Source organism: Podarcis muralis, chromosome 10 (assembly GCF_964188315.1).
Source record: "Podarcis muralis chromosome 10, rPodMur119.hap1.1, whole genome shotgun sequence".
NCBI classification, from domain to species: Eukaryota; Metazoa; Chordata; class Lepidosauria; order Squamata; family Lacertidae; genus Podarcis; species Podarcis muralis.
Genome location: NC_135664.1, coordinates 18,617,783 through 18,644,932, shown reverse-complemented (window position 1 = coordinate 18,644,932; position 27,150 = coordinate 18,617,783). Strand labels below are relative to the sequence as shown.

The 27,150-nt window shown below is 44.0% G+C and overlaps 1 protein-coding gene across 3 annotated transcripts in view; it reads right to left on the bottom strand.

Moving 5' to 3' along the window:
* The window catches only part of GRM8 (glutamate metabotropic receptor 8), a 564,733-nt gene that overhangs the window by 37,448 nt on the left and 500,135 nt on the right, over nt 1-27,150 (bottom strand). For all 3 annotated transcript variants that reach the window (XM_028746786.2, XM_028746785.2, XM_028746787.2), the window contains exon 9: nt 23,764-24,699. In XM_028746786.2, coding sequence (XP_028602619.2) covers nt 23,764-24,699 — 936 coding nt within the window. The remainder of the gene's footprint in view (nt 1-23,763; nt 24,700-27,150) is intronic.

Genomic DNA, 27,150 nt, shown 5'->3' with positions numbered 1-27,150 from the left:
CCTTTTAGTAGTTGACTACTAAATCTCTTTAGTGGTCCCCAAGTGTTCAGAAATGCCCTAATTTCTATGCACCCTTCAAGCTATGCAGCATCTGCTAAGAGCAGCCAAACTAGCAGTTCATATGGCTGTCTAAAATGGCAGAATTTGAGGACCTTTAAGCTAATTGAGGCAATGATTGGGAATGAGACATAAATACCATCACACCATGCCCTTAGGAAGACATGTTCTGAGATGGTGAAATTCCTAGCCAAAATTTGAATCAATTTCACCTACCGTACATTTTTAACTGATGCTAGCAAATTATTTTACTGGTGAATTTTTTTTAATAACAGTAACAACAACAACAATTCTCTAAACAAAAGAACAAGCACCTTCTTTGCTTTTAAATCAAAGGATGACAGATGTTTTCAGAGTAAATTACTGCAGCATTAAGCACACAGTGATGAAGAGCCCGCAACAAAGTCTAACTGCGAAGGTTTGTAGTTTTATTTTTGGTGTGAGGCCAGAGATGTTACAAACTTGCCCCTATTTTCATCTGTATTTAGAGAGCATGCTATGTTCATGAGCATGCAACAGCGAGACTGGTGACTGGGAGTGGCTGCCGAGACCATATAACACCGGTCCTGAAAGACCTACATTGGCTCCCAGTACGTTTCCGAGCACAATTCAAAGTGTTGGTCCTGACCTTTAAAGCCCTGAATGGCCTCGGCCGAGTGTACCTGAAAGAGTGTCTCCACCGCCATCATTCAGCCTGGACACTGAGCCCCAGCTCCCAGGGCCTTCTGACAGTTCCCTCACTGAGAGAAGTGAGGTTACAGAGAACCAGGCAGAGGACCTTCTCGGTAGTGGCGCCTGCCCTGTGGAATGTCCTCCCATCAGATGTCAAGGAAATAAACAACTATCTGACTTTTAGAAGACATCTGAAGGCAGCCCTGTTCAGGGAAGTTTAATGTTTGATTCTATTTTTAATATTCTGTTGGGAGCCACCCAGAGTGGTGGAAACCCAGCCAGATGGGTGGGGTATAAATGATAATGATGATCATGATCATGCACATGCACATGCATGGACTCTGAAGAGGTCATGCTAATTACTTAGGCATAGCAATTAATAATTAGTGCCTATCATTTTCTACTTTTAGTTAATGACTTGTATCAAACTCAGAGTGGACCCACTGAAGTTAATGAACCTCAGTTAGTCAAGTCCTTTTTTTCAATTAGTCAAGGGTTAGACAAACTCATTGAGAATATGGCTATTGATGCTTACTAAACACAATGGCTATGGTCTGCCTTCACTGTCAGAAGCATTATGTTTCTGAAAGCCAGGAGCTGGGAATCACAAGTGGGCAGAGGGATGTAGTCCTTGAGTCCTGGTTTCTGGCTTCCAATAGGCATTTGGTTGGCCAACGTGAGATGCTGACCTAGATGGGTCATTGGCCCAATCCAACAGCTTTCTTGCATTTACTCTGCATAGGAATAAAATTGGATACAGTGGTTCCTTGGGTTACATACGCGTCAGGTTACATACGCTTCAGGTTACAGACTCCGCTAACCCAGAAGTTGTGCTTCAGGTTAAGAACTTTGCTTCAGGATGAGAACAGAAATCGTGCTTCAGCGGCATGGCAGCAGCAGGAGGCCCCATTAGCTAAAGTGGTGCTTCAGGTTAAGAACAGTTTCAGGTTAAGTACGGACCTCCGGAACGAATTAAGTACTTAACCCGAGGTACCACTGTACATCCCAACAAATCTCCTGGCATGGATATTCTAATTTATTGTGGCACTGGAAGTGTAAAACAGCCTCCCTTCTATGCAGGCAATAGTGGAGACTGTAGCATCTTTGTGATATATTGTTTATTTGCACATATATAAAGCCCGAGCCTGCGATGGAGAGGTTCACAGCATTAACACCCAAAAGGGTCTTGCTTCTTCCACAGCAGCAGCCTTGGATTCATCTTAACACTTGAATAATTTGTGCTGTTCTTTAGGAATGGAATTCAAATGTGAATTTGATGTCCAGTTCTGCCCATTGGAGCAAAATTCAGAGTTGATAACATTTACCTTGAGGAGTGATTTCTGCCCAACAAACCAAACAATGAAAAAAAGGCCTAGGCAAACCGTGAGGGAGACAATTAACTCCCTAGCCAGATGTTTACCAGAATTCAATTAATTGCTCACTTTTAAAAGCATGTTTAGTTGCTGGGATGGTGTTGTAAATGTGTCTTGAACTAATTCTGTTTCTCTTTTATATAAAGACCTCCTATGAGGATAGTTTGAGGAGTTATTCCTTAAAAGGGGGGTTACAACCGTACTACTCTCATAAGTTTTTTTCCTGCACAATTAACCCAGCCTAGCTTCTAATACACATCCCATCACCACTTGGCAGATGAAATTGGGATATGCTTGTGTACTTTTAATACCACTATTTTCACATTAAAGACCACAAACTTAGGCTGGGTCAATCATGAATACACAGCAATTCCAATTCCTATGGGCCAGGTCCGCAGCAAGTTTGCTAAATATGTGTTCTGTTCCATTTTAGAAAATGCTTTTCATTTATAATCAACCCTTTACTTATTTCCTGGGCATGACATTACTGAAACCGAATCTCAACAAGTCATTTCATGTTCCCTGTCAGCTACCATCACTTTGCAGCCAGACCAATCTGCTCCACTTTTGCACTTTGCAGTCAGATCAGTCCCAATATTTGCTCATTCGGCTAATAAAATGAATGTAGATGTACCTAAAAATAAAACTTTAATAATTTATGCTGTTATGCATTATTGTGTAAACAAACTTTTAACAAAAGTTTTATTCTTTTAATAAAAGAAAAAGGTTAAATTCCAGCCATAACTGAGGCCAAGACATGGCAGAGGTTACCAACAAACCTGGATTTTTTTTAAAAAAAAGGCAATATGATGAAGAGTATCCAGAATATTTGGTAGATTCAGGTTGTGTGCTTGAAACTGGGGCAATTGGAGCCATTCCAGTTCCAACAGGATGGATTCCAAAAAGCAGCATGTCATCTCAAAAGAGAAACAGAATTTGGACAACCCCTTTTGAATTTAACAAAATCAATTATATCAGCAGAGATTCCTAAAAAGGACCATCTGGCGTTGCATCTTGACACTGCCAGACAGCAACAAAAGGAGGGAAGGGGAGAATCAGAGGCTCTGTATATCTTGCTTTCTCCCAAGTGGATCTGTTTTGTGGGGGGAACCCTGTATAGTCCAACAAGTTAACAAGAAAGCTTCTTTTGTGTTGTTGTTTTTTGATTGGTGACATTTAGGCTGAGTTGAATATTCAAAAAGTACAAAAAAGTTTGCAGCCTTCATGAGCAGGATAGCACATATTGTCCAGTGAATAAATTAAGAAAGCAAATGGGGAAATGATATATCTGTTTTCCAGAAAGTTGCCATTGGCCAATTTTCTAAGCTCCATTTTATTAACAAGTTGAGGCTAACAACCCCCCTCTGCCTCTCCCTCCCCCCCCCAAAAAAAAAAAATTAAAGGAAGTGCAGATCACTTATTCTGAGTAATACTGGGGTGACTACCTAAAGTGTATAGATCAACTCATCAACAAAAGACATGTCGGACCAGGAACCATAACCACAGCGGAATACGAATGCATCTCTAACAGAAGAAAGGTCAACAGCGAAATCATTCTCAAACACAGTAGTATTCTATCTTTTTGACCAAACAACCCTTGTTTAGCCCACCTAGGCAACTGGAGGCCCCCTTAATTTTTTACCACATATACCGGTATGTATTGTGATTCTGCTGCTGCTGTGGTGCTCCTTTAGGTCAGCTCGGGCCCTAACCCACCAGCCGAAGTCCAATTCTGCAACCATCAGCACATAAAGAACAAATTATGGATAATACAAAACTACCTTAGCTTTTTTACATAAGAGGCAATATGTTGGCGGAAATGTAATAAGGATAATGCTTCTTTGAAACATTTGCTTATGCTTATGAAGTTTTGGGAGAAAGTATTAGTTTGCATAAATATTATATGGGGGGGAGGAAACTGATACTGTCAGAGGATAATTTTATTTTGAATTATGTACCTGCTATATGGAATTTGGCAACTGCCCAATGTAAATTGATTCTTTGCGGCCTCACCATGGCTAAAAGGCTGATATTGAACCACTGGAAATATAAATCTATGCCCTCCTTTAATCAATGGATAGAAGATATGACAACATATGAATGGATAGCTTCTAGCAAAGGTTTTCAACCTTTTTTTATTCCATGGCTCCCTTGGCCAACTACATTCTTTCTGCAGCACCCCTGTGGGGCTCAGGGGCCCAGTTATGTCACCCCTCGCCTGCAGAGCTGGCAGCCTCTCACCCTTTTTTGAACACCCTCCCTTGTGGAGTGTTCCCTCAGCCTCCTCTCCCCTCTCCTTGGGAGTCCTCTGGGCTACTGCTGCCCCTGGTCTCTGAGCTGCCCCCTCTGCCCCAAAGAGAGGTGCCTCCTCACACTGCCCCACAGGGGCCTGGGACTTGTCTGTCCATTCCCAACAGCAAGGGCTAGTGGACTGGCTGCTGGGCTCCCTCGCCCGCTTGCTTGCTTACGCCAAGGCTGCCTCAGCTCCTGGCAACCAGCACCCCCTGGCCAGCCCCAGAGGCACCATTCGCCTGGGGAGCTTGTAGTCTGGGTGGCTGCAACAAACAGGTGTGCAAGACTTTGGGAGGCAGAGATGCAAGAGGGCATCAGAGAAGGGAGGGAAGGGAAGAAAGAGGGATGGAGGCCAGTGTTGCCCATGGCACACCTGACCATCATGCAAGGCATACAAACTTCTGGGAGGCTGATTCATGTTGTTGTTGTTGTTTAGTCGTTTAGTCATGTCCGACTCTTCGTAACCCCATGGACCAGAGCACGCCAGGCACCTCTGTCCTCCACTACCTCCCGCCCTCCTGATTCATGAGAGGGCATCAAAGAAAGGAGGGAAGCAAAGAGGGACAAAGGTCAGTGTTGCCCACAGCACCCCTGATCATCATTCAAGGCACTCTACGGTGCCACGACACACAGGTTGAAAACCACTGGCTTATGGATACAGATTGTGTATGGACACATATCATGACATTTGGAATGCATTTATATACAAAAATAGTAAGCTATAAATAAATAAATGTATATTTATTACAATAATAATTTCACTTATATGCCTTTGGATTAGACAAGTATGTAAGAATTATAGTATTTTTCCTCTTCTCTTCTTTTTGTATTTTTATGCAATTTTTGTTCCCTTTTTATTTTTCCCTTTTTTGTTTAATTGAAATATTTTCAATAAAATATGAATATTAAAAGCAGGACAAAATATAAATATTAAAAGCAGAACCAAAAAAGAGGAAACATAAGACTTTAGGTTTCCATTCTTAAGGAAATCGACCCTGAGTGCTCACTGGAAGGACAGATCGTGAAGCTGAGGCTCCAATACTTTGGCCACCTCATGAGAAGAGAAGACTCCCTGGAAAAGACCCTGATGTTGGGAAAGATGGGGGGCACAAGGAGAAGGGGACGACAGAGGACGAGATGGTTGGATAGTGGTCTCGAAGCTACAAACACGAGTCTGACCAAACTGCGGGAGGCAGTGGAAGACAGGAGTGCCTGGCATGCTCTGGTCCATGGGGTCACGAAGAGTCGGGCACGAGTAAACGACTAAACAACAAGAAGACCTTGGAAAAGAGATGGGCTGTAGGGTGTCTAGTACTCCCCTTATTATTTGTTGTCGTTGTTGCTAATTTTCAAATGAAATTTATCCAATGTTCTAGACCAAAAACAAAATTAAGATTATTGGTCTTTGTAGTTTAGGGATTCTAAAACCTAAGAAGAAACCGCAGCGATATGCAGCTGTTCTCTTAGTGGAACAGCAATCAAGATAGCTAGAGCATGAGGACCACTTATGAGGTTCAAATATTTTTCTCTCTAGCAGTTACAGCATTTGTCGTGGAATTAGCATTGCCCCGAGCAGCATAGCATTTATCAGGGAGTTTCTAATACTGCATGTTGATGAGAATGCATCAGAGGCACAGGTGAATTTGTATACTTTATGTCACTTTTGCTTCAGACGATTTTAAATGAAGACATGGCATATACCCCAACTCCAGTCTTCCATTCCCCCAGGCCTTAGGTTTTTGCAACATTGCTGCATTAATTTCAAAGGATCTTTTTGATTATAGCAGTTTAAGACACAGATGCAAAAGCCTAAATCTCATATAATTAGGAACCCATTTCCTGTGGTGGTGCTTTCTTTCTTTCAAGCCATTTGTAGTTTCCTTTCTTCCTCTGACCTCAATAAAAGGCCATTTAAACAACTTTGTTGAACAACGGGGTGATGCTCCTGAGAAGCTGCTTTTCAAATTGTTGACTTTAATCAGGTCCAATTTTTTCTGAGTTCATCATTTTCCACAGCTAATTGCCTTACATAAGTTTGCCTTCCAAATAAGACTCTGTGGTAACTGCTTTTAGGTTATGTAACGTACAGCAGGGCCAAGTACTCTTAATGGCTTTTTTATGTAGCCGCTGCTGTGAAATCTGTATTTTTCCCTTCCTGTGTTTTAATGTACAGGACCTGTAAGCTCTATGAAACTTCTCCTCTTCAAGCAAAGGGTCATCCTAAAAAAACCCTATAGTATTATGCATTTACAGTGGTACCTCAGGTTACAGACGCTTCAGGTTACAGACTCTGCCAACCCAGAAATAGTACCTCGGATTAAGAACTTTGTTTCAGGATGAGAACAGAAATCGTACGGCGGAAGCGAGAGGCCCCATTAGCTAAAGTGGTACCTCAGGTTAAGTACTATTTCAGGTTAAGAACGGACCTCCAGAACAAATTAGTTCTTAATCCGAGGTACCACTGTAGTTTAAAGTGAAAGACATCTACACACACACACACACACACACACACACACACACACATACTTATGGCCACGTGAACTTCATCTTGGGATAAGAGAACTGAAAATAATTATAATATATTCCACACCTGGCCACCAATGTGCCCCTTTGGTTTCAGATAGTACATGGATAGACGTGTCTATAAAGCCCAGGACACAAATTTTCACGGCTCTCTAGCAGCTATGGTGGCTCCCTTAACCAGAAGGAATGTATTTAGCATTAACTCTAGGAGTGTAGACTCGATTCTGTCCATACAAAGTCTCCTAGGAGGCTTTAGCATGACCCTCAGCCACCTCACAACACTAAAAGGTAAAAAAAAAGGTAAAAGACCCATGGACAGTTAAGTCCAGTCAAAGGTGACTATGGGGTTGCAGCGCTCATCTCACTTTCAGGCCAAGGGAGCCAGCGTTTGTCCACAGACAGCTTTCCGGGTCATGTGGCTAGCATGACTAAACCGCTTCTGGAGTAACAGGACACTGTGACGGAAACCAGAGTGCATGGAAACGCCGTTTACCTTCCCGCCACAGTGGTACCAATTTATCTACTCACACTGGTGTGCTTTCGAACGGCAGGTTGTCAGGAGCTGGGACAGAGCAACGGGACCTCACCCCGTTACAGGGATTCAAACCGCCAACCTTCCGATCAGCAAGCCCAAGAGGCTCAGTGGTTTAGACCATAGGTAAGCTCAACCCCACACCCATGAGAAGTCTAAAGTGCCCTGCAAAGGAGGAAGGAAAATGGAAGTGTATTTTTGTAGGGGTGGGGGTGGGGAAACTTTCAGGAAATTGAAGGACTGGTATTTAGATGAATTTTAAGAGTCAACTAATGAATATGTCATCTGTTTTGCCAAAATAGCAAGTTACACAAGCATTGGTTTTGCAAACCACTAGCAAGTGATCACTGGATAATCATTTGGACATCTCTGAGACACTAAAAACTAATTTATAGCTAAATGACTATCCATATATTATTATTATTATTATTATTATTATTATTATTATTATTATTATTATTATTTATTATTATTATTATTATTATTATTATTATTATTATTATTATTAAATCTTATCTCCCCACCAGTGCCCCAGTGATGGAAGAAATATCAGTTTGTCAGAGTAGTGCAGAAAACTACTGATATCTTCCTGCCTCAGTAAGTTACATTAAAATCATTCATTGATTTCTGAGTGGTGGAAAACTTTAGTATCTCTGAGCCTCTTTTCTCCTATAAAAACTGAAATGCTTCCTTTCTTTTGGAAAAAAAAGACAGGAAACCAGTACAGTATTCATCTGTTCACTCAAAACAGAGCTGTTTTAGGCACTAATATAATAAATGATATCTTTATTATCTGTTGAATGAACATGATTCATCCACCTGTCAAAACTTGTAAGAATAGGTAATGCAAGGAAATTAAAGTAGTTCTTTTCAGCGAATAGGGATGTACTTTAGACAGTCATCTATCCTCAGCCAATTCTGGTGCAGCCTGCCATTGTAACTTAATTTTACCCAGAGGTTCATAAAACATCTGCTTTAATCATGCGGCCAATTTCATTCTTTACACTACAGAACGGCAACCATCATGACATTAAGGAAAACTCTGTTTCCAGAAGCTCCGAAGTTTTAATGCCTTGCTGTAGAAGTGCGGAGCCAAAGGTTATATATTGGACAGTCTGTTTTTTGTAGAAATGTTCCATTTCTAATTTCAGCAGCCTTCGTGACATTTGCCTATATGCTGGGGATATGCTGTTTGATGGCTTGAGGGCTTGACCTCCTTCCCCCTATAACCAGATGATTGCAAAGTTCTGCACTGCTTGAATTGGGTTCCTTTTCTTGTTGCAAGAGGTGTAGCGAAAGACAGCATAGACATGACTTGACAAAACAAGGAAATGGGAAAAGTAGCTGAACAATGCTCTGCAGGAATGTTTACTGATGTTTACTGATGCTGATTTAGATGGCTTGTGAAACAAACTCACATATATTTCATTTATGAACACTCAGTGAGTCCCACTGCCAGAAACTACCATAAATAAAGATGGTGCAGAAAGAGAAACAGAAAGAATTCAATACTGGGTTCCTCAGCTTTTAATGTTATTCCCCATGCTGTTTAACATCTACACGAAACTGCTGAGTAGGGTTGTCTGGCGTTTTGGAGTATGTTGTCAGCAATATTTTTATGACACACAGCTCTACTTCTCCTTTAGACCTGCAGGTGTAGCAGAGGATGTGCTAGACCAGGCATGGCCAAACTTGGCCCTCCAGATGTTTGAGGACTACAACTCCCATCATCCCTAGCTAACAGGACAAGTGGTCAGGGATGATGAGAACTGTAGTCCCAAAACATCTGGAGGGCCAAGTTTGGCCATGCCTGCACTAGACCAATGTCTTGCCTCAGTAATGGACTTGATGAGAGCCAATAAACTGAAGATCAATTCAGGTAAGTTTGAGGCATGGTGAGAGGGTGGTTCCATAGCCTGGCTGGATAAGAGGTTGCTTGCTTGCAGGTACTCTCGGATCAATTGTTGTCATTTGAGGCTCAGGTGGCTTGGTGGCACAGTTGTGCCTCTATTTGGACAGGAATAGCCTGCTTTCTGTTGTGGATTACTGCAATGCATTATACATGGAGCTGCCTCTGAAGATGCCTTGGAAACATCAGCTGGCGCAGAATTCAGTGGCCAGCTTCTCACTGGGGCAAGATGGTTACAGCATATAACACCAATCCTGGCCCAACTGAATTTGCTCCCAATTACTTTCCAGGCCTAATTCAAAGTGCTGGCTATGACTTGTAAGCCTTAAACAGCCCAATACCTCAAGTACTGCCTCTCCTCATATGAACCAACCCAGACCCCACATCTGAAGCACTTCTTCATGTACCCCGTCAACAAGAGGTCCAGAAGTTGGCAACAGGAAAATGGGCCTTTTCTGCAATGACTCCTCATTTGTGGAATGCTCTCCCCAGGAAGGCTCACCTTACGCCTTCATTACATATCTTTAGGCACCAGGCAAAAACATTCCCCTTTTGCCAGGTCTTTGGCTAATTAAGTCTTTTAAACTATGGGGGAGGTAATTGTTTTGCTTGTTATTAGGTCACATATTTTTCTGTTTCTACACTGTAAACTGCCCTATGATTCTCAGATGAATGGTGGTACAGAAATATAATAAATAAATAAAAATGTTATAGAAAAAGGAGAGCTTTCTACTTTGATATGTGTAGGAGGTTGAACGCCAGCAAGTGGCACCTATAATCATTTTAACTTCCATGTATACATCCATATGTATACATCCATACAGTTGTAGTGATTTTTTATAGGCAGCTAGATGGGTTTTAACTCTAGAGTCAACTTGCAGCTTCCACAGGGGTTACATTCCAGGGATTGCATGTAAACCTGAAATTATGTATAGTCAGAACAACATCGAAACCACATCCCTACCTTTCAGAACCTAGCACACCATGTAGGTCTTGCCCTCCATACAAAGGAAGAGAGCTTTTAGGAAGTGGTGCTGTGGTCTAAACCACTGAGCCTTGGGCTTGCCGATCAAAAGGTCGGCGGTTCAAATCCCTGCGACGGGATTAGTGCCCATTGTTTGGTCCCAGCTCCTGCCAACCTAGCAGTTCAAAAGCACGCCAAAAAGTACAAGTAGATTAATAGGTACCACTCCGGCGGGAAGGTAAATGGCATTTCTGTGCACTGCTCTGGTGTTGGTGTTCCGTTGCACCAGAAGTGGCTTAGTCATATTGGCCACATGACCCGGAAAAACTGTCTGCAGAGTGGACAAACGCCGGCTCCCTCGGCCTGTAAAGCAAGATGAGTGCCGCAACCCCAGATTCATTCACGACTGGACTTAACTGTCAGGGGTCCCTTTACCTTGCTTTCAGAGTTCTGGAGGTTCTTGTGAGATATTGGCTGGCCCCATGAGACCTTTCAATGGTCTCCCCAGAGCCTGGAAAGCAAGTCTGAGAGCTTTCATGTTCTTTCCATGAAGGAAAAACCTGGGACAGAAGTAACTTTTAAGCTCTCTACCTTACGTGCATCTAAATTGTGTGGCTGCAGCTGGCCAGCCCCCAATCACATAAAGCTGTGATCATGCAAGTTAAATGCACACAAGTTACAAGTCAACTGTATTATTTTGGTCTATTCTATTTTACAATGTATTTTATCCTGCCCTGAGATGACTTGTGAGGAAGGGTGGGGTAAAAATCCTACACATAAAGAAGTAAAACATCTTTATTTTATCTGTATCATTTAGGGACAGAGAGATTTTACTTGCAGAAGACAGCTACTTAGTATCCTAGAGAATGATGGTGATGAATAACAGCTGCTGCAGTGATTGTGAAGAATAGCGTGCACAGTTGCATTTTATTATTATTTTTCAAGTATACTAATTTTGCCATGAACTTCCCCTTTATTTATTGCAAGTTTTCTTTTGAAGAGTGTATGCAAATATTATAGAGATTCTAAGATGAACTGTAAACAAGTCTTGCAGACTTGTAAGAAGTGCTTCATTTAATTCCTTTTGCCATTTCCTTATCAGGGCATTGTTACGTGTATAAATTCCTTTTAGCATATTTTATGGTGTGTTAACATCATATAACATTTTCCTTTAGAAGTTTTATATCAATGTGGAGAACTCAAATAGCCTTGCTAAGAAGAATCATTATAAATTATGGTATGCTTTTGTCAGGTACCTTAGGAAACAAGCAACGTATATAAAACTAAATAGCATTAAATATTGGCAGTTCAGTCTCCCAAAAAGATATTTCTTTATGGGAGTGCAGATACATAATTATATTTCTGAAAGTACGTTCTTTATTAGATGAGGCAAGTAACAATTCCACTTGATTCGCTCCCTGCTCCAGCGAGACATCTAAATTACAGTGTGAATGTGAAGGAACAGTAACATTGTAAGAAGAAATTTATATGTAAGAATGTTGTTCTGTTATAAAAACAATGGTTTGTAACTAGCTAATTAAACGAGATGGAAAGACTTGCATGTGGAAACAAAGCCCGGAAGATACAGTGTATGGGGTTTTTTCAGTTGGCAGTCCCCCAAGAAACAGCTAGGCTGATACAGTTCACAAAGAGGTGACCATGTGTCTCATAAAATGTAGTGTTATGATAGCCAGCAGTAGCCTTTATATGGGTTGATAGACTTCAACAAGTCAAGCTGTGATTGATCCTTTGGTGAACCTTCTGTTTAAACCTATTGGTCCTCTGTTATGGTCCAAAGAGATGGGAAGTCTTTAAACAGAACCTTGTGATTGTTTAGAGAGTCCAGCTAAAGAGACACAATCCAAAATATTACAAGACTGTAGGAGAACGTGAGAAGATGTTGAAAAGAGATTATCATCAAGGGGCCGAGGAAAAGATTCAGAAGAGGCTAAAGGCAAGCTTGATTAGAGTCTGAAGGAACAACCAAAGGAAGCTGCCCAAAGTCTGAGTGAGGCTGAGAGTTTGGAGAAATTTGTGGCAAAAGTCAGTGGTCCAAGCTGAAGAAGCCAAAACACCACAGATGAGGCTGAAGCTGAGATAGTCTGCAGGGAGAAAGAGCCTTCAGCTGCAGTCCATTAAAAACAGCTTCTCTATGTGAACCAGGAAGTGACCTATCCAGACAATGGAATGACTCTTTTTTTTCTTATCTCTATGGCTGCTTTCTCGTGGGTGACACAGATGTCATTAGGCAGTGGAATGCACATGCAAACTCCATCAGTTTCCCTCCCTCCGACCCAGCCGTTCCGTGCAGCCCTAGGCATTGGCAACCCACACTACGCCACTGGGGTAAAGTGTTGTTTTCCAGATGCTATTGAACTGCAGCTTCCATAGTCCTTGACCATTGTTCATATTGGCTAGCACTGTATGGAACTGGAGACGAACATATGCCTTATCATATGACAGAAATTCTTAAGCATGTCGAATACATCTGGTTAAGAAATGGCAGACAATGTATGGCTTATTTGGATGGGAAAGTAAGGTTTCTTTTTGGAGAAGAGATATGAATTTGAATACCTTTAATTGTGCCAGTATTACTTAAATAATGTGTCTGGTTTACTTAGTTGTATCATAACGGAATTATGTATTGCAGTTTTAGGGTGTTGTTGTTGTTGTTTGTTTTGTTTTTTTGTTGCCTGTATTGTTTTTGTTGTTAATGAAAACATTCCAACCTAAAAATAGCCTTGCCAGAGCATAGCCAACCAGTTGTATATACATGAGCATGACTTACTAAATTTTGCTCATTTAAAAGAACAATTAACTGGACACATGTTTGAACTCTTGTGGTGAGAGCCACAAAGCTGTGTGCCAGCAGATTATTATTTATAGCAGACAGCTCAAAGAAAATCTGAATTGCAAAATCATTGAATTAGCATTTTAATTTAGGGGTTGTTTTCCTTCTTTTTTAAAAAAGAGTTAAATTCTTAATATGCTGCAAAAAAAAATAACCCCTCAGATTTAACGTAAATCTACACTCCAGCCGGAGTTGCACAGTATCTTATCTGTTGAATGTGGAAAGAATGATATAACCTGTCTTATCTCCAAAGATTCAGGAGACATTACACTTTTAGAAAGACATTGGCTGCTTTGGTGGCTGATCCTTATGCACTGGTGGCTGATCCTTATGTTGGTGACAGATAACATTGCATGAAAGATCAACCAAAAAAATCTCCAGCCAAATAAAAAAATGTGTGTCTATATCTTGGGTCCTTAGTGTGGTGACATCTACCCTTTGGGCTCTGGGGATAGTATCCTTGTCAGGTCTTTCTCCCCACTTCCAGGTTTCCAGGGCTGTGAATGCGTTGTCACGTGTGAATTGAAGACGCATAAATGGGGGGGGGGAGAGAGAGAAGCCTGTACTTATTGTGATAGAACACATAATTGAAAAAGTAGTGACTGCTTGCACATTTAAGCCAAAGTCTGAATGTTAACCCAGATAAAGCACCACACATATACATGCCCTAAACGAAAGGTAAGGAGCCTTCTGAAGACCAAGGACCGCAATCCTTTACAGACCACCTTTTGGGGTCTACATACATGAGGTGGGCAAAGCAAGGGACAAAAAATAGGAGCAATGGATGTGCCTCCTGCCTTTGTACAGGAGGGCCCATTCTTGGCATGTGTCAGTGAGACATTTATATACACACCCTACACACACATAAATCTATCAATCCTTGAAGCACACAAGAGGCACTATCATGGTTAAGGACACATTGCAGCCCTGCCAAAGTACTTGAGGAGAAAGCAGAGAAAGCCTCACAGAGTTTAATAGAATTGGAGAATTGGAAGGGACCATTGGAAGGGATCTTCTAGTCCAGTGTTTCCCAACCGGTGTTCCGCGGCACACTAGTGTGCCGCGATACGTTGCCTGGTGTGCCGCGGGAAAAATTGGCGGGGGGGGGATAAAGGGGAAAAAAATTATTCCCCCACCGCCAGGCGTGGGGCTGGGGCGGGGGAAGCCCGAGCTTCCCCCTCCCCCAGAACGGGACCCAGAGCCATGCCGAAGCTGCGCGCAGCTTTGGCATCGCTCTGGGAGCTTGCGGGGCTGGGGGAGGAGGAAGCCCTCCGCCAGCCTCCAAACCATGTCGGGAGACAGCGGGATGGCGCGCTGCGCCTCTCCCGCTGTCCCCCGAGTTTGCAGGGCTGGCGCTGGGGAGGAGCAGGCTTCTCCCCCCGCCAGCCTTCCAGCCAAGTCGGGGGGCAGCGGCAAGGGCGCGCTGGGTTTCTCCGCTGTCCCGGACGGCTTTCAAAAGCCTGCCTTCAAAAGCCGTCCGGGACAGCGGAGAAACGCGCTGCCTTTCTCCGCTCTCCCGGGAAGGCAGGCAGGGGGGAGCAAAGACTTTCACCCCCGCCCACCTTCAGAAGAGTTCCAGGACCTCTTCTGAAGGCCGGCGGGGGGCAAAAGTCTTTGCTCCCCCCTGCCTGCCTTCCCGGGAGAGCGGAGAAAGGCAGAGCGTTTCTCCGCTGTCCCCGACGGCTTTTGAAGGCAGGCGGGGGGGAGCAAAGACTTTCACCCCTGCCTGCCTTCCTGGGAGAGCGGAGAAACGCACTGCCTTTCTCCGCTCTCCCAGGAAGGCAGGCAGGGGGGGAGCAAAGACTTTTGACCCCCGCCGGCCTTCAGAAGAGGTCCTGGACCTCTTCTGAAGGCGGGCGGGGGGCGAAAATCTTTGTCCCCCCTGCCTGCCTTCCCAGGGGCTTTTAAATCGCCCCGGACAGCGGAGAAGTCCTCCACTGTCCCGGGCGATTTTAAAATGCCGCCCGCTAGCATTTTAAGATTGCCCCGGACAGCGGAGAAGTCCTCCGCTGTCCCGGGGTTTTTTAAAATGCTGGGGGTGGGAAGAAAAGCCCTTGTCCCCCCCCCCAGCCTTCAGAAGAGGTCGGGGGACAGACTGTCCCCGGACCTGGTCTGAAGGCGGTTTCCCTAGGAACGCATTAATTGATTTTCAATGCATTCCTATGGGAAACCGTGCATCGCAAGACGAAAAACTCGCAAGACGAAGAGACTTGCGGAACGAATTAATTTCGTCTTGCGAGGCACCACTGTATCCGGAGAGGCGGCCTTCAGGCGAGTTTTAATTTTAATTTTCCTTCTCCCACTTAATGCCCCACGCTCGCCCGAGCAGCTTGCAGTCCTCGGTAACCACGGCGACCCGAGGGAGGGGAGGGAACAGGGAAGTCGAGGGCGGCGGCGAGCCGCGATGATGTCAGTGGGCCGCGCCGCCTCGCCCTGGCACAGTGTGAGAGCCCCAGCTAGTGGCGCGAGCTTCAGAATAAGTGGGATCCGCGTGCACGAGACCGAGATTGCGGGTAAGGAGCTCAGCCCTGGGCAGGAGGAAGCGGGGACGCGCGTGCGGGCCACATCCCCACAGAGAGCGAGCCTCCCCCGTCCCACCACTCCGGGCAGGTCCACTCGCATGAGGGGGCGGCGATGGCGACGGCCGGCAGCTTGCCTGCAATGCCATCCCTCGAGCAGGCGAGGAGCCCGGAGGCTACCAGATGCGAGTCCTCTTTCCCACCCTGCTCGGGAGTCCAGAGCACTTGGTCGCATTCAGGATCTAGAGTGGGGAAGCGGGGATTGTGTCTGGGCTGGACACATTGGGCTGCCTGTGCCGCTCGACCTGCGGGGAGAAATCAGGGTGGGAGTCACGACCGTGAGGCAGGGCTGCCAAGTGTGGCAGAAGAGGACACGGCCGTCGCACCTGTCCTTAGGTAGGAGCTTCTTCCGTGTCGACCTGCTGCCCTAAAGTCTTGGCTTTTTTCTTGGCTTTTTGGCGGTTGGCACAGAAGGAAGGCAAGGGGGAGGGGAAAAAATTGAAACTTACACTTTCGTGCGTCCCTCCCGGTGTGACGCTGCGCGCTGACGTCACGGGGCTGTAATGGTGGTGTGCCTCGAGATTTTTTTCATGAAACAAGTGTGCCTTTGCCCAAAAAAGGTTGGGAAACACTGTTCTAGTCCAATCCCTTGCAATGCAGGAATATGCAGCTGTCCCATACAGGGACTGATTCTGCAACCTTGGCGTTATCACCACCACATTCTAACCAACTGAGCTATCCAGGCTGGTGAGTGGTGTGGCCTTAGGAATGGGTGTGTCCTTGGGAGAATCTGAAGGCCAGACAAAAAGGCTTTGAAGGCCACAATCAGTCTCCAAGATGGAAGTTGCCCAGCCCTGTCCTTCAACAATATAGGTTTGGCAATGAAAATAGTCCTTTAAAAGCAACACAAAGAGAAACTGGCCTGGCCTCAGGAGGATTTGGGGTGGGGAAGGGGGCATGGTGCTTTGAAAGTCTCTGGATCCCCTTACTAGATGACATATAATCCTGTTCTTTTGTGGGTGGTGACAGAAGGCTGGATGGCAGAAAAATCTCCAGGCACACAATAATCACAACATGTGTAAATGAAAAGGCAGCCTAGAAATGAATTGGATGTTTGTCCAAGATCGCCTTTTGTCAACAATACACTTGTTTAACTCCTGTTTGCTTCCCTGGAACTTGCACAGTAGATGTTTCCATTAGATTTTAACCTCTGCTAGCAAAAATTTTCCGGATCAAATGGAAATAAATGCACTCGGGGCTCCTGCTGTGAGGGAAATATATGCATGAACACATCTGCCTTGAAAGTCATCTGTGGACTTACAGTCTGAATGCGCTCCTCCCTATATCTGTCCTAATCTTAACAGCCAGGATTCCTCTGCTGTGCCTAAGATACATTAAAGATTTCCCCTGGACTGAGACAAACTAAACTGGGCCCAGTTATTAGTTCTTCTCCACATAGCTACCAGGAAGAGTCAAACCCTTCTCCCATCGCTTTATGCAGTTGTGGAGACCTCGTCTGTAGAAGTCAGCAGATTGCGTCAGAAGCCACGACTTGACCTCAGAAATCAGCGTTTCATCGTCTGGGAAAAGCTTGCCCTTCAAAAATATCTTTATGGTTGGAAAGAGGTGGAAGTCTGATGGTGCGAGGTCGGGAGAATAAGGGGTGTGAGGAAGGATTTCATAGCCACAGGACCATGCTTCCATCTGAGCAACATGTGTTATCCTGCAGGAGGCAGACACCTTTGGTCAGCATACCACGCCTCTCTGTTTTGATGGCCTTCCACAATTTCTGCAGCAGTGAAGCGTAGTATGTCCCGGTAACTGTGGTACCCATTGCCAGGAAATCCATAATCACTACTCTGCACTAGTCCCAAAAGACCAGCCCACTGATGGTTCGACATGTGCCTACTTTGGAGGTGGTGTGAGAGAGTGCTTCTATTGTCTGAACTGGGATTTAGTCTCTGGGTCATAATGATGGACCCATGTTTCGTCCTGAGTAATTATTCTGGCAAAGAAGTCATCATGGTTTTCATTACACATGGCCAAATAAGCCCATGAGCATGTGACTTGTTCCTGCTTCCGGAAAGGCATCAGCAGCCAGAGAACCCACTGTCTGGACACCTTTCCCATGTGCAAATGATCATGGATATTTTTTTCTACAGAGCCCACACTGATCTTGGCAAATGGTTATGCGGTGATCCTCCAGAATGGCGGCCTCCACTTGCCAGATGGTGTCTTCATCAATGGAGGACTGTGGCCGCCCAGGAATGGGAGCCGTTCCATTGAAGTTTGACCACACTTGAACTGATGATGCCAGTGCTTGACTACATCATATGATAGGGCATCCTCCCCATAAGTCCCTTTCATCAAACATCTCCCGTGGTGTGTGCCCTTTCAAGTACAGGAACCTGATGGCTGCTCTGCATTCAACTGGTTCCATTATCAGACATTACTCCACGTTAGCACCCGTAACAGAGAAACTGTTAAGAGTTCAGAGCTACAAATTACCACGTATTACCAGGTATAATTACAGTGGTACCTTGCAAGACGAAAGCCTCGCAAGACAAAAAACCCGCAAGACGAAAGGGTTTTTTGTTTTTTGAGCTGCTTTGCAAGACGATTTTCCCTATGGGCTTGCTTCGCAAGACGGAAACGTCTTGCAAGTTTGTTTCCTTTTTCTTAACACCGTTAATACAGTTGCGACTTGACTTCGAGGAGCAACTCATAGCATGCGGTGTGGTAGCCTTTTTTGGGGGTTTTGAAGACTTTGGTGATTTTTGAAGCTTTTCCGAAACTTTTCCGACACCGTGCTTCGCAAGACGAAAAAAATCGCAAGACGACAAAACTCGCAGAACGAATTAATTTCGTCTTGCGAGGCACCACTGTATACATGTGCAATTTCATCCTCCTACGATAAACAGAAGTTGGTCAGGGGAAATCTTTAATGAATGACCCTCGTACATGACTACCTTTAGGGTTCGGTTCTTTATTAAAAAATAACAGCCTTTCACTTCACATATAAGAACACACCATCTTCATGCAGTGGAAGGTCACATATCTTTGTTTCATGGCAAACTGGGCAACCATGGCCCGCTTAGCATCTTTTAAGTGGTACAAAGTTACAGAAGCTTTACCCATCTGCAGCAGAGAAGAAAATAGCGTGCTGATGATTGCTTCTTTCTTTGGAGGGATTTATGCCAGACCAGAATTGGTGCCTGCTGTGCTCAAATCCACTGTAGCTTGGTTTATAAGAAAAGAACAAGCAAAGTCTCTTATCTACCTGCTGCATAATTTATCAGTACCAGCTTCTTTGATTCATTTTTTGATACCTATTTTTGGGGTTCTTTCCTACTAGAAAAAGTATGACTTGGAAGAGGGATGGCATGCAAGACTGCGAAGTGACAAGTGTCTGTGTGTAAATAGATGCAATTTGTATCTGAATGCTGCGGCAAGACTTTTCAAGAGATTCACCCTTGAAAGTGAGATGCCTTTTGGGCTGTTGCAGGTGGCAAAAAGTCTGGGAACAGCACTGCATTTGGGGTGCTCCATTCAGTTGTAAGGCTTTATCCCAACCCAGGGGATAATCAAGGCAGTTCAAATACTCAGTCATGAAACCCAAAGGGTGACATTGAGCCAGTCCACACTCTCCCAGCCTGACCTACCCCACAAGGTTGTTCTGAGGATAAAACAGAGTAGGACCCCGTATGCCACCTTGAGCTCATTGGAAGAAAAGGGGATATACATGTAATAAAGAAAACAATAAATAATATTTGAAATCTCGTGGATTTCTATAGGAATTCTAAACTTAGCTCCTTCTCCCTGACATCAACAGTCCTTAAATAGTGCTTCACTTGGCTAGATCATGTTCACTCTTAGGGTGTAGCTTCATTTTAGGTTTATCCTTCATTGCGGCAGAACAAATGAGTGAGAATACTGTAGAAAGGTGAAGCTTATATTTACTGTCCACCTTTTCCTTTGGTGCCTGTACACAACTTTCAAGTGGCTCCTAGAAGGGAATATATCCCTCAGATTGAAAAAGTTCCCTTGCCCCTGAACTAAAGGGTCTAATTAAAAATAACTGGGTGCAATAAAGTGATTTGAAAAGCCTCCTTAAAGGCGGGAAAGGATGGGGTTAGATGACACACACCTCCTTTTTTTTCTACTTCAGACCACAACTGAAAAGCCTCTCCCTTTTGTCCTCATCAGCTACGTCTTGGGGAATGCTGAGAATGGTCCTCAGAAACCAATCAATGACCTTAAGCAGAAGCATGGGAATATCAGCAGTAGGTGGCATGAAAAACTGCTAGTGTGGATAATCCTTTATCGATTGTCGAGTTGTATTGCTTTTGATTTAACTGACTAGACACCTTCTCCAATATCAGATGCAGATAGGATCCCACAGGTTATCTTAACGTCTCTGTTAGCATCTGGAATGGAAGCATTCAGCATGTTGCCTGTTTTACATACCTCCGTTGGATGAAAAGTAATAGAGTGAGACAATAACAGAACTCGGCTCAACCCCGCCTCTCGTGAACACATCTGTAAATGTTTGTTGTCAATTGAGCAAGACAAGAAATGACAGTTATAGCTGGAGCCAGGCTAGGGTTGCTGTCAGATTTGATTTATTGTTGTTCTGCTCTAGTGTGGACAAGTATCCTAGCTCCACCTCATGTCAATTTATATTCCATTTAATTTCTGTCTGGTAAAGAAATTAAACGTGGTTGGATGTACAGAGGAAGCTTAACTCGGAGTACTGCATGCAAAAGCTGCAACAAACAACCCCTCATCAGCTTCACTTATACAGTGAAATAACTTCTCTAGATTTGCTGCAGTTGGCAAGAGGTGAGTCACCTTGTCTATATCACTACTCTTTTTTATAGTCTTGGTAAAGGGGCAAGATTATGTGTAATTAGCAGCCAAAATATATAGACTGAAAAGAACTGAACTTCTTTATACCGTATTTTCGCTCTATAGGACGCACGTTTTCCCCTCCAAAAATTAAGGGGAAATGTGTATGCATCCTATTGAGTGAATGCAGGCTCCTTGGCTTCAGCAATAGCAACGTGAAGCCTCCGAAGCGCAGAGGGAATGCTCTCTTTGCACTCCGGAGGCTTCGTGTTGCTTTCGCTGAAGCCTGGAGAGCGAGAGGGGTCGGTGTGCACCGACCCCTCTCACTCTCCAGGCTTCAGGGATAGCCGCCGGAAGCCTCCAGAGCTCCGGAGGCTTCGGGTTCCTTTTGCTGAAGCCGGGAGAGCAAGACTCAGCAAGGCTTCAGCAGAGAGGGAGAGCTGCGCAGCGCCCCTTCAGTGAAGCGGGAGGAGAAATGGAAGGGGCTCCGTTTCTCCTGCCACTTCACTGAAGGGGCACTGAGCAGAGAGGGGGAGATTTTTTTCTTTTCTTGTTCTCCCCCTTGAAAATAAGGTATGTCCTATGGTCAGGTGCATCCTATAGAGCGAAAAAATACGGTAAATTATAACCCCCACTTTTACATTCCCTTCCTTATGCCCGTGTGTTTGTGTGCTAATTTAGGATTATACATCATACCAATGAAGTGGGCTTTATGCCATAACACATCGCTAAAATGAGATCCAACATAGCACATACAGGCACCTGCTCATGCAATTGGTTTTCTCCTTTCTTGCCTCCCAAAGATACAAACCAAAATATTATTTTAACTACTGCAAGATGATTTTCCAAATGATTGGAATGAATTTGCTCTCAGTCACAGAAGCAGCTTGCCAGGTGGGGAAGAGCTGGCACCTCGGTGGTTGGATTGCTATCGATTTCAAGGAAGGAGAGGGGAAGAGCTGAGGTGCAAAGGCACCAGCAGAATCAATCCAGCACTCCTGCCACTGTGTTTGCACTGTGCCAACCTCTCCACTTCCTGACCAAGTCCTTCCCAGTAAGCAACAGCAATCTACTTGATGGTAAGCTACCACAGTGGCTCCAGGCCAACTGGTCAGCTGCTTCTGTGTCTGTGGAAGTTGTAGACATGGAGCATTACCATCCCTGGCCCTATAAGTCATGTGAAATGGCATTGTGGTGCCCATGTGATTTTTCTGGAATATAGCCATAAGGGAGGCAGTAAAAAATGCGCTCCAATAACGTGAACAAAAATTACTCAGAGTTGCACATTATTTCCCACATGGAATCTGTGTCTACTAGAGTTATGGAAGAAGTTGCATCTGCTTCTATTGAACACTAAGGACTGCTGTTCAGTCCTGCCAGCAGATTATTAAGAGTTTGCACTGAAACCAGAAATCTCGGCTAACACACAGTCAACAAATTCACTCCTCCAAAGTTACATCACTTTGCTTGAGCTAAATACACTCAAGCGCTGGGAACCTAACCTACAAACTAGGCCCAACGTTCTGACACCACCATTTTTTCCCTCTTTGCTGGCAATGATCCTTGTCAAAATGCTTCTCATTTCATTCCCAGTATTTTCATTCCTTTTTGTGAATGGAAATTGTTTGAAACCTTTAAAGAATCACCATGAAACATTGATTCATTGTTATGATATCACACTCTTCCTGTCTCCCCCTTTCCGAGTTTGAAACACACCATTTGAGAAACAAATTTCTCACCATTTGAGAAACAACCCACAGTGCCCAGAATACATTTTCAAAAGTGAAGTTTCTGTCAAGATCAACCTAAGCTGTACTAGGAGACAACATTGTTGATTGCTCAGTGCTAAAACTGAAAGAATCAGGAAAAGCCTAGAGCATGCTCTTGATATACTTGCTGAACAAAAGACATGCCAATCTGAGTCAAACAGTTACAAAGAGAAATTATTCTCTCATGCGCAAACTGTAGGGACTTGGACTTGGGGTCATCCAGTGAAGCGGAGTGGATTTAGGTTCAGACCAAGCAAGAATAAAATATCTTCACACAATGCATAATTGAATTCATTACCATAAGAAGTAGAGGTGTCACTGATTTAGAGCTTTTTTTTTTTTTTAAGGGCTTGGTAATTTCATGCAGAATAGTCCTATCAGTGGATTTCAGCCATCGTTGCTAAATTGAGACTTCATGTTTAAAGAAGCTATGCCTCTGAGTACCATATGCTGGGAGAAACATAAAGGTAAAGGTAAAGGTACCCCTGCCCGTACGGGCCAGTCTTGACAGACTCTGGGGTTGTGCGCCCATCTCACTCAAGAGGCCGAGGGCCAGCGCTGTCCGGAGACACTTCCGGGTCACGTGGCCAGCGTGACAAGCTGCATCTGGCGAGCCAGTGTAGCACACGGAAACGCCGTTTACCTTCCCGCTAGAAAGCGGTCCCTATTTATCTACTTGCACCCGGGGGTGCTTTCGAACTGCTAGGTTGGCAGGCGCTGGGACCGAACGACGGGAGCGCACCCCGCCGCGGGGATTCGAACCGCCGACCTTTCGATCGGCAAGCCCTAGGCGCTGAGGCTTTTTACCCACAGTGCCACCCGCCTCCCTGGGAGAAACATAGATGGTTATAATTCTGATGATTCCATTTTTAAGAAATCTGCATAAGCCAAATTTAAGTGGGTCAACATAATACACACATACACACAACACTATATATTTTTAGACAGTATGTTTTATGCAATATACATGAAAGTGGTTTTTTTAGTGTATCTGCATCGGGGAGAAAATTCTATTTCTACTATTGCAAGAAAGAACCAGGTTCTGAACATGCTGCGCCAAGCTCTCTCATTTCAACAACTTCATATAAATATTCAGAATGTGGATAATTTCCAGTCTTTTTAAAACCACCTTTTAATCATCCATTTTTAAAAGTAGATTCTTTCATTCTAATGAATTATTTCCCCAAACTTAGAAATACCTAGGTGCTCCATCCACCAAAGTGCTGCAAAGAAGAATGATGATAATTTGGTGATATCAACAACAACAATGCCTTTTTAATGGTCAAATTACACAAAGTTGCTCTTAAAGCATTTTCCTTCTCTAAAAATGTACCAGTCAGAGTTTACTCTGCCGAAGTAGCTTCAATCGTCAGCACAGGACATCTATGAGTTGACATAAACGTGCAACTGAACAACAACAAGAAGATGAATAAAGACAGGTCACTGCCACTCACCTTTTCTGCTGACTGTGCAGTTCCAAAAAAGATTGGAATAAAAGCTAACCAAATGATACAGGTGGTGTACATAGTAAATCCAATTGGTTTCGCTTCATTGAAAGTCTCTGGAACGCCTCTTGTTTTGATGGCATAAACAGTGCATGTTACCATTAACAGAATACTGTATCCAAGGGAACAAATGAGAGATAGATCAGAGATGTCACATTTGAGAACCCCACGAGCATTTTCAGGATCCAGAGTCCTCTGTTCTCCATAGTCCACGATGATATGTGGAGGATCGACACCAAACCAGATGAAGACTCCCAGAAGCTGCATGGAGATGAGGCTGAAGGTGATCACCAGCTGGGAAGCCGGGCTGATGAACTTTGGAGCGGTGACCGATTTTTTCCCTTGCTCAAATATTCGATGGATTCGGTTTGTTTTGGTGAGCAAAGCTGCGTAACTGAAGCACATGCCCAGCCCGAGGAAGATCCGTCGCAAAGAGCAGATGGCGGTGTCTGGACTCGCAATCATTAAAAAAGTGATGGAGTAACAGAGGAAAATCCCCGTCAGGAGGACGTAGCTGAGTTCGCGACCCGAGGCCCGGACAATTGGCGTGTCGTTGTGCCGAACAAACGTCACGATGACAAAAGTGGTTGCGATGATCCCGAAGATTGCTATGAAGACAGGCACAATAGCCCATGGGGAATGCCATTCCAGTTTGATGATGGGGATCGGCTGGCAGTCGGTGCGGTTGGCATTTGGCCTCTTATCGAATGCACACATTTCGCAGGTGACCTCGTCCACTTGGTAATGGTAACCTTCGCAGCGCTCGCAATGCCAGCAGCAAGGCACTCCCTTGACCATTTTCTTCCTTTCTCCAGGCTTGCAGGGCAAACTACAGACCGATGTGGGATGAGTTCTCTCTCTGTTATCCCACTGCATGTCTTCTACCTGTGGTTATATATATTAAAGGGGGAAAATTAATGAGCCTTTCATTTTCTCCCATTTATAATATCCTAATCCTGGTCACAGGTTTGTCATAAATCACCTTTGTGCTGACAGTACAAATGCAGTTTACCTTGATAAGAAACCCGTTTTTCTCTCATATTGACTTTATGAAACTGCTAAATGATTGTGCCCAATAAATCATTTGTGCCACGGGCTTGATGAGTGCCATTAGTTTCTATTTACCTCTTTACTGCTGACCAAATTGACATTTGTAGAACGATTTATCGACTCCAGGCTAGTTTTGCAGCAAGACACCCTATAAAAAGGAATTTATGAGCCAATCACGTGCAAATAGAGTTCTCAAACATTTAATTAGGAAATAATGGCAGGTGGGTATGGAACTAATTTTTGCATTACAGTATAAGGAGAGAGTAAAAATCTTGGTGCATTGACCTGCAAAGAGCAAAAACTATTATGGAATTAATGGGTCTATCTTGATTTTAGAAGTAAAACCATGAAGCAAGAGAGCTTTTTTTAAAAAAGAGAGAAGTAGCAGCGCTTTTCAACTTTGTTTCAGGCTCTGTCAATCCCAGTACTGCAACCCCTGTTGCAATCCTTCCTGTTTCACTACCTATAGCATTATCCCTTGCTATCCAGTGTATCAGTCTTTTCAGGCTTGTAAAGAGTTAATCTGTTCCTTTAAAAGTACCTTTACGCTGCCCTTTCAAGGAAAATCCTTCCCATGCCAGCTTAACAACAACATTTAGAATATATACAATATAGATGCACATCTGCTGCAAGGGTAGGATAAAACGTGTTCTAGTTTTCATCAGCCCTAGCCAGAATGGCCAATGGTAAGGCATGATGACTGCTGGAGTCTAATATCCACCATATTGGGCCCTATGACTGGAGGGGATATTCAGTTGATGGTTCTGCTTGTTAGAATTCCTGCTCCATGATTACAGTCATGGGATTGTTGTCTATCACACGACGGTAAACGTTTTGACTCCACAGAGTGGGAAGTGACGGAAACAGGATGTTTGTGTTACTGTGTTCCGTGAAGTGGGACTATTGTCCTTTGTTCTTTTTCTCTTTGCTGCCTGATACTGGAGAAAGAGGGAGCCATGTTGCAGTGCTCCGTGTGTGTTTATATGTAAATAAAGTAGGTTAGCCAAAATGCTGAGTTGCTGAGGTCTGTTACACAACTGTGCAAACTCTGAGGGTCCCTAAGTGTGGCGGTGTCTGTTGTCATCGGTCACTGTGATGTTTGGGCAGAAGAAAGCTTTGGAGGCTCCCGAACGATTGACCAGGAGGGAGAGAACATGCCAGTCGGGCATGTGTCTCTGCCAGGGTCCTACTCGAGTGTAGGCTGAGCTCCTGACACTGCTGCTGGTGCTAACCTGAGACAGGGCCATCTCAGTGACAGGTCCCCATTTGTGGAATGTCCTCCTTTGTCTCTTTCTCTCATTCTTACCTTTCTGGACAAATTATTTTTTAAAAAAAATCCTGCCTGAAAGATACAGTCTCTGGGAACCTTGAGATGGTTAGCTGTAAGAGCATGTTTTACATGGGGATGTGAGTTGTGTTGGATTTGTTTAAAAATGTTTAGAAATGTCTTTACTTTATTTTTGTTGTTGTTTTAAATACATCACTTCTCTGTTTGCCACCTGGGCTCTTTTGGGAGGAAGGGAAGCTTATAAATTTAACAGACATTATAAATAAAACAAAACATCTGGAGGGTTGCAGGTTCCCCATCCCTGCCCTATAACCTATTCCAGAATCCTTTGTAATGTACCCTAGTACCATCTCAGACAGCTAATTGCGAACGAAGGGTAGACCATTTGAAAGTGGTTATTCTAAAGGGAAGTAAGAAACATTGGATCCTGGGCAATTCTATTGTTGGGTTGAATGAGAGGGCTGTGGTATTCCTTTAATCTTCTACTAGGCAGTATTTCACAGAATTTCATCCAACTATTGTCATTGCACTTAAAGTAAAGGATGCCTCTCAGAATGTTTGCAGTTGTTAAATACACTTTGAAATGTCCCACAGGTTACAGATTCCAGGGGCAGCAGAGGCAATAAATCCCCATCTCGAGAAGGTCAGTAGTAATGATTCATATAATAGTTTTCATTCCAGTGCCTCTGACAAATAAACTATGTAGCGCATAATTCATATTATGACACCCTACTGGTACAAGCGCTGGGAAACATTCTGGGTGAACAAGATTGCTTCTAATTTCTGGAAATAAAGGGTTTCAACAGCCCTAGGCTGTTATGTCACAGAAAGATTAAAGACTAAAATGTGGTGTTTTGAACATCAAAAATGCGTGAATAAAAATAGGAGATATTTAATACCAATGACTGTATTTGGGAAAGGCTGCGTGAACAGTAATTTTTCATGCTCACATTCAATTTGTGTGACTTTATGAAGTCAGAGGCTCATAGGACTTGCAC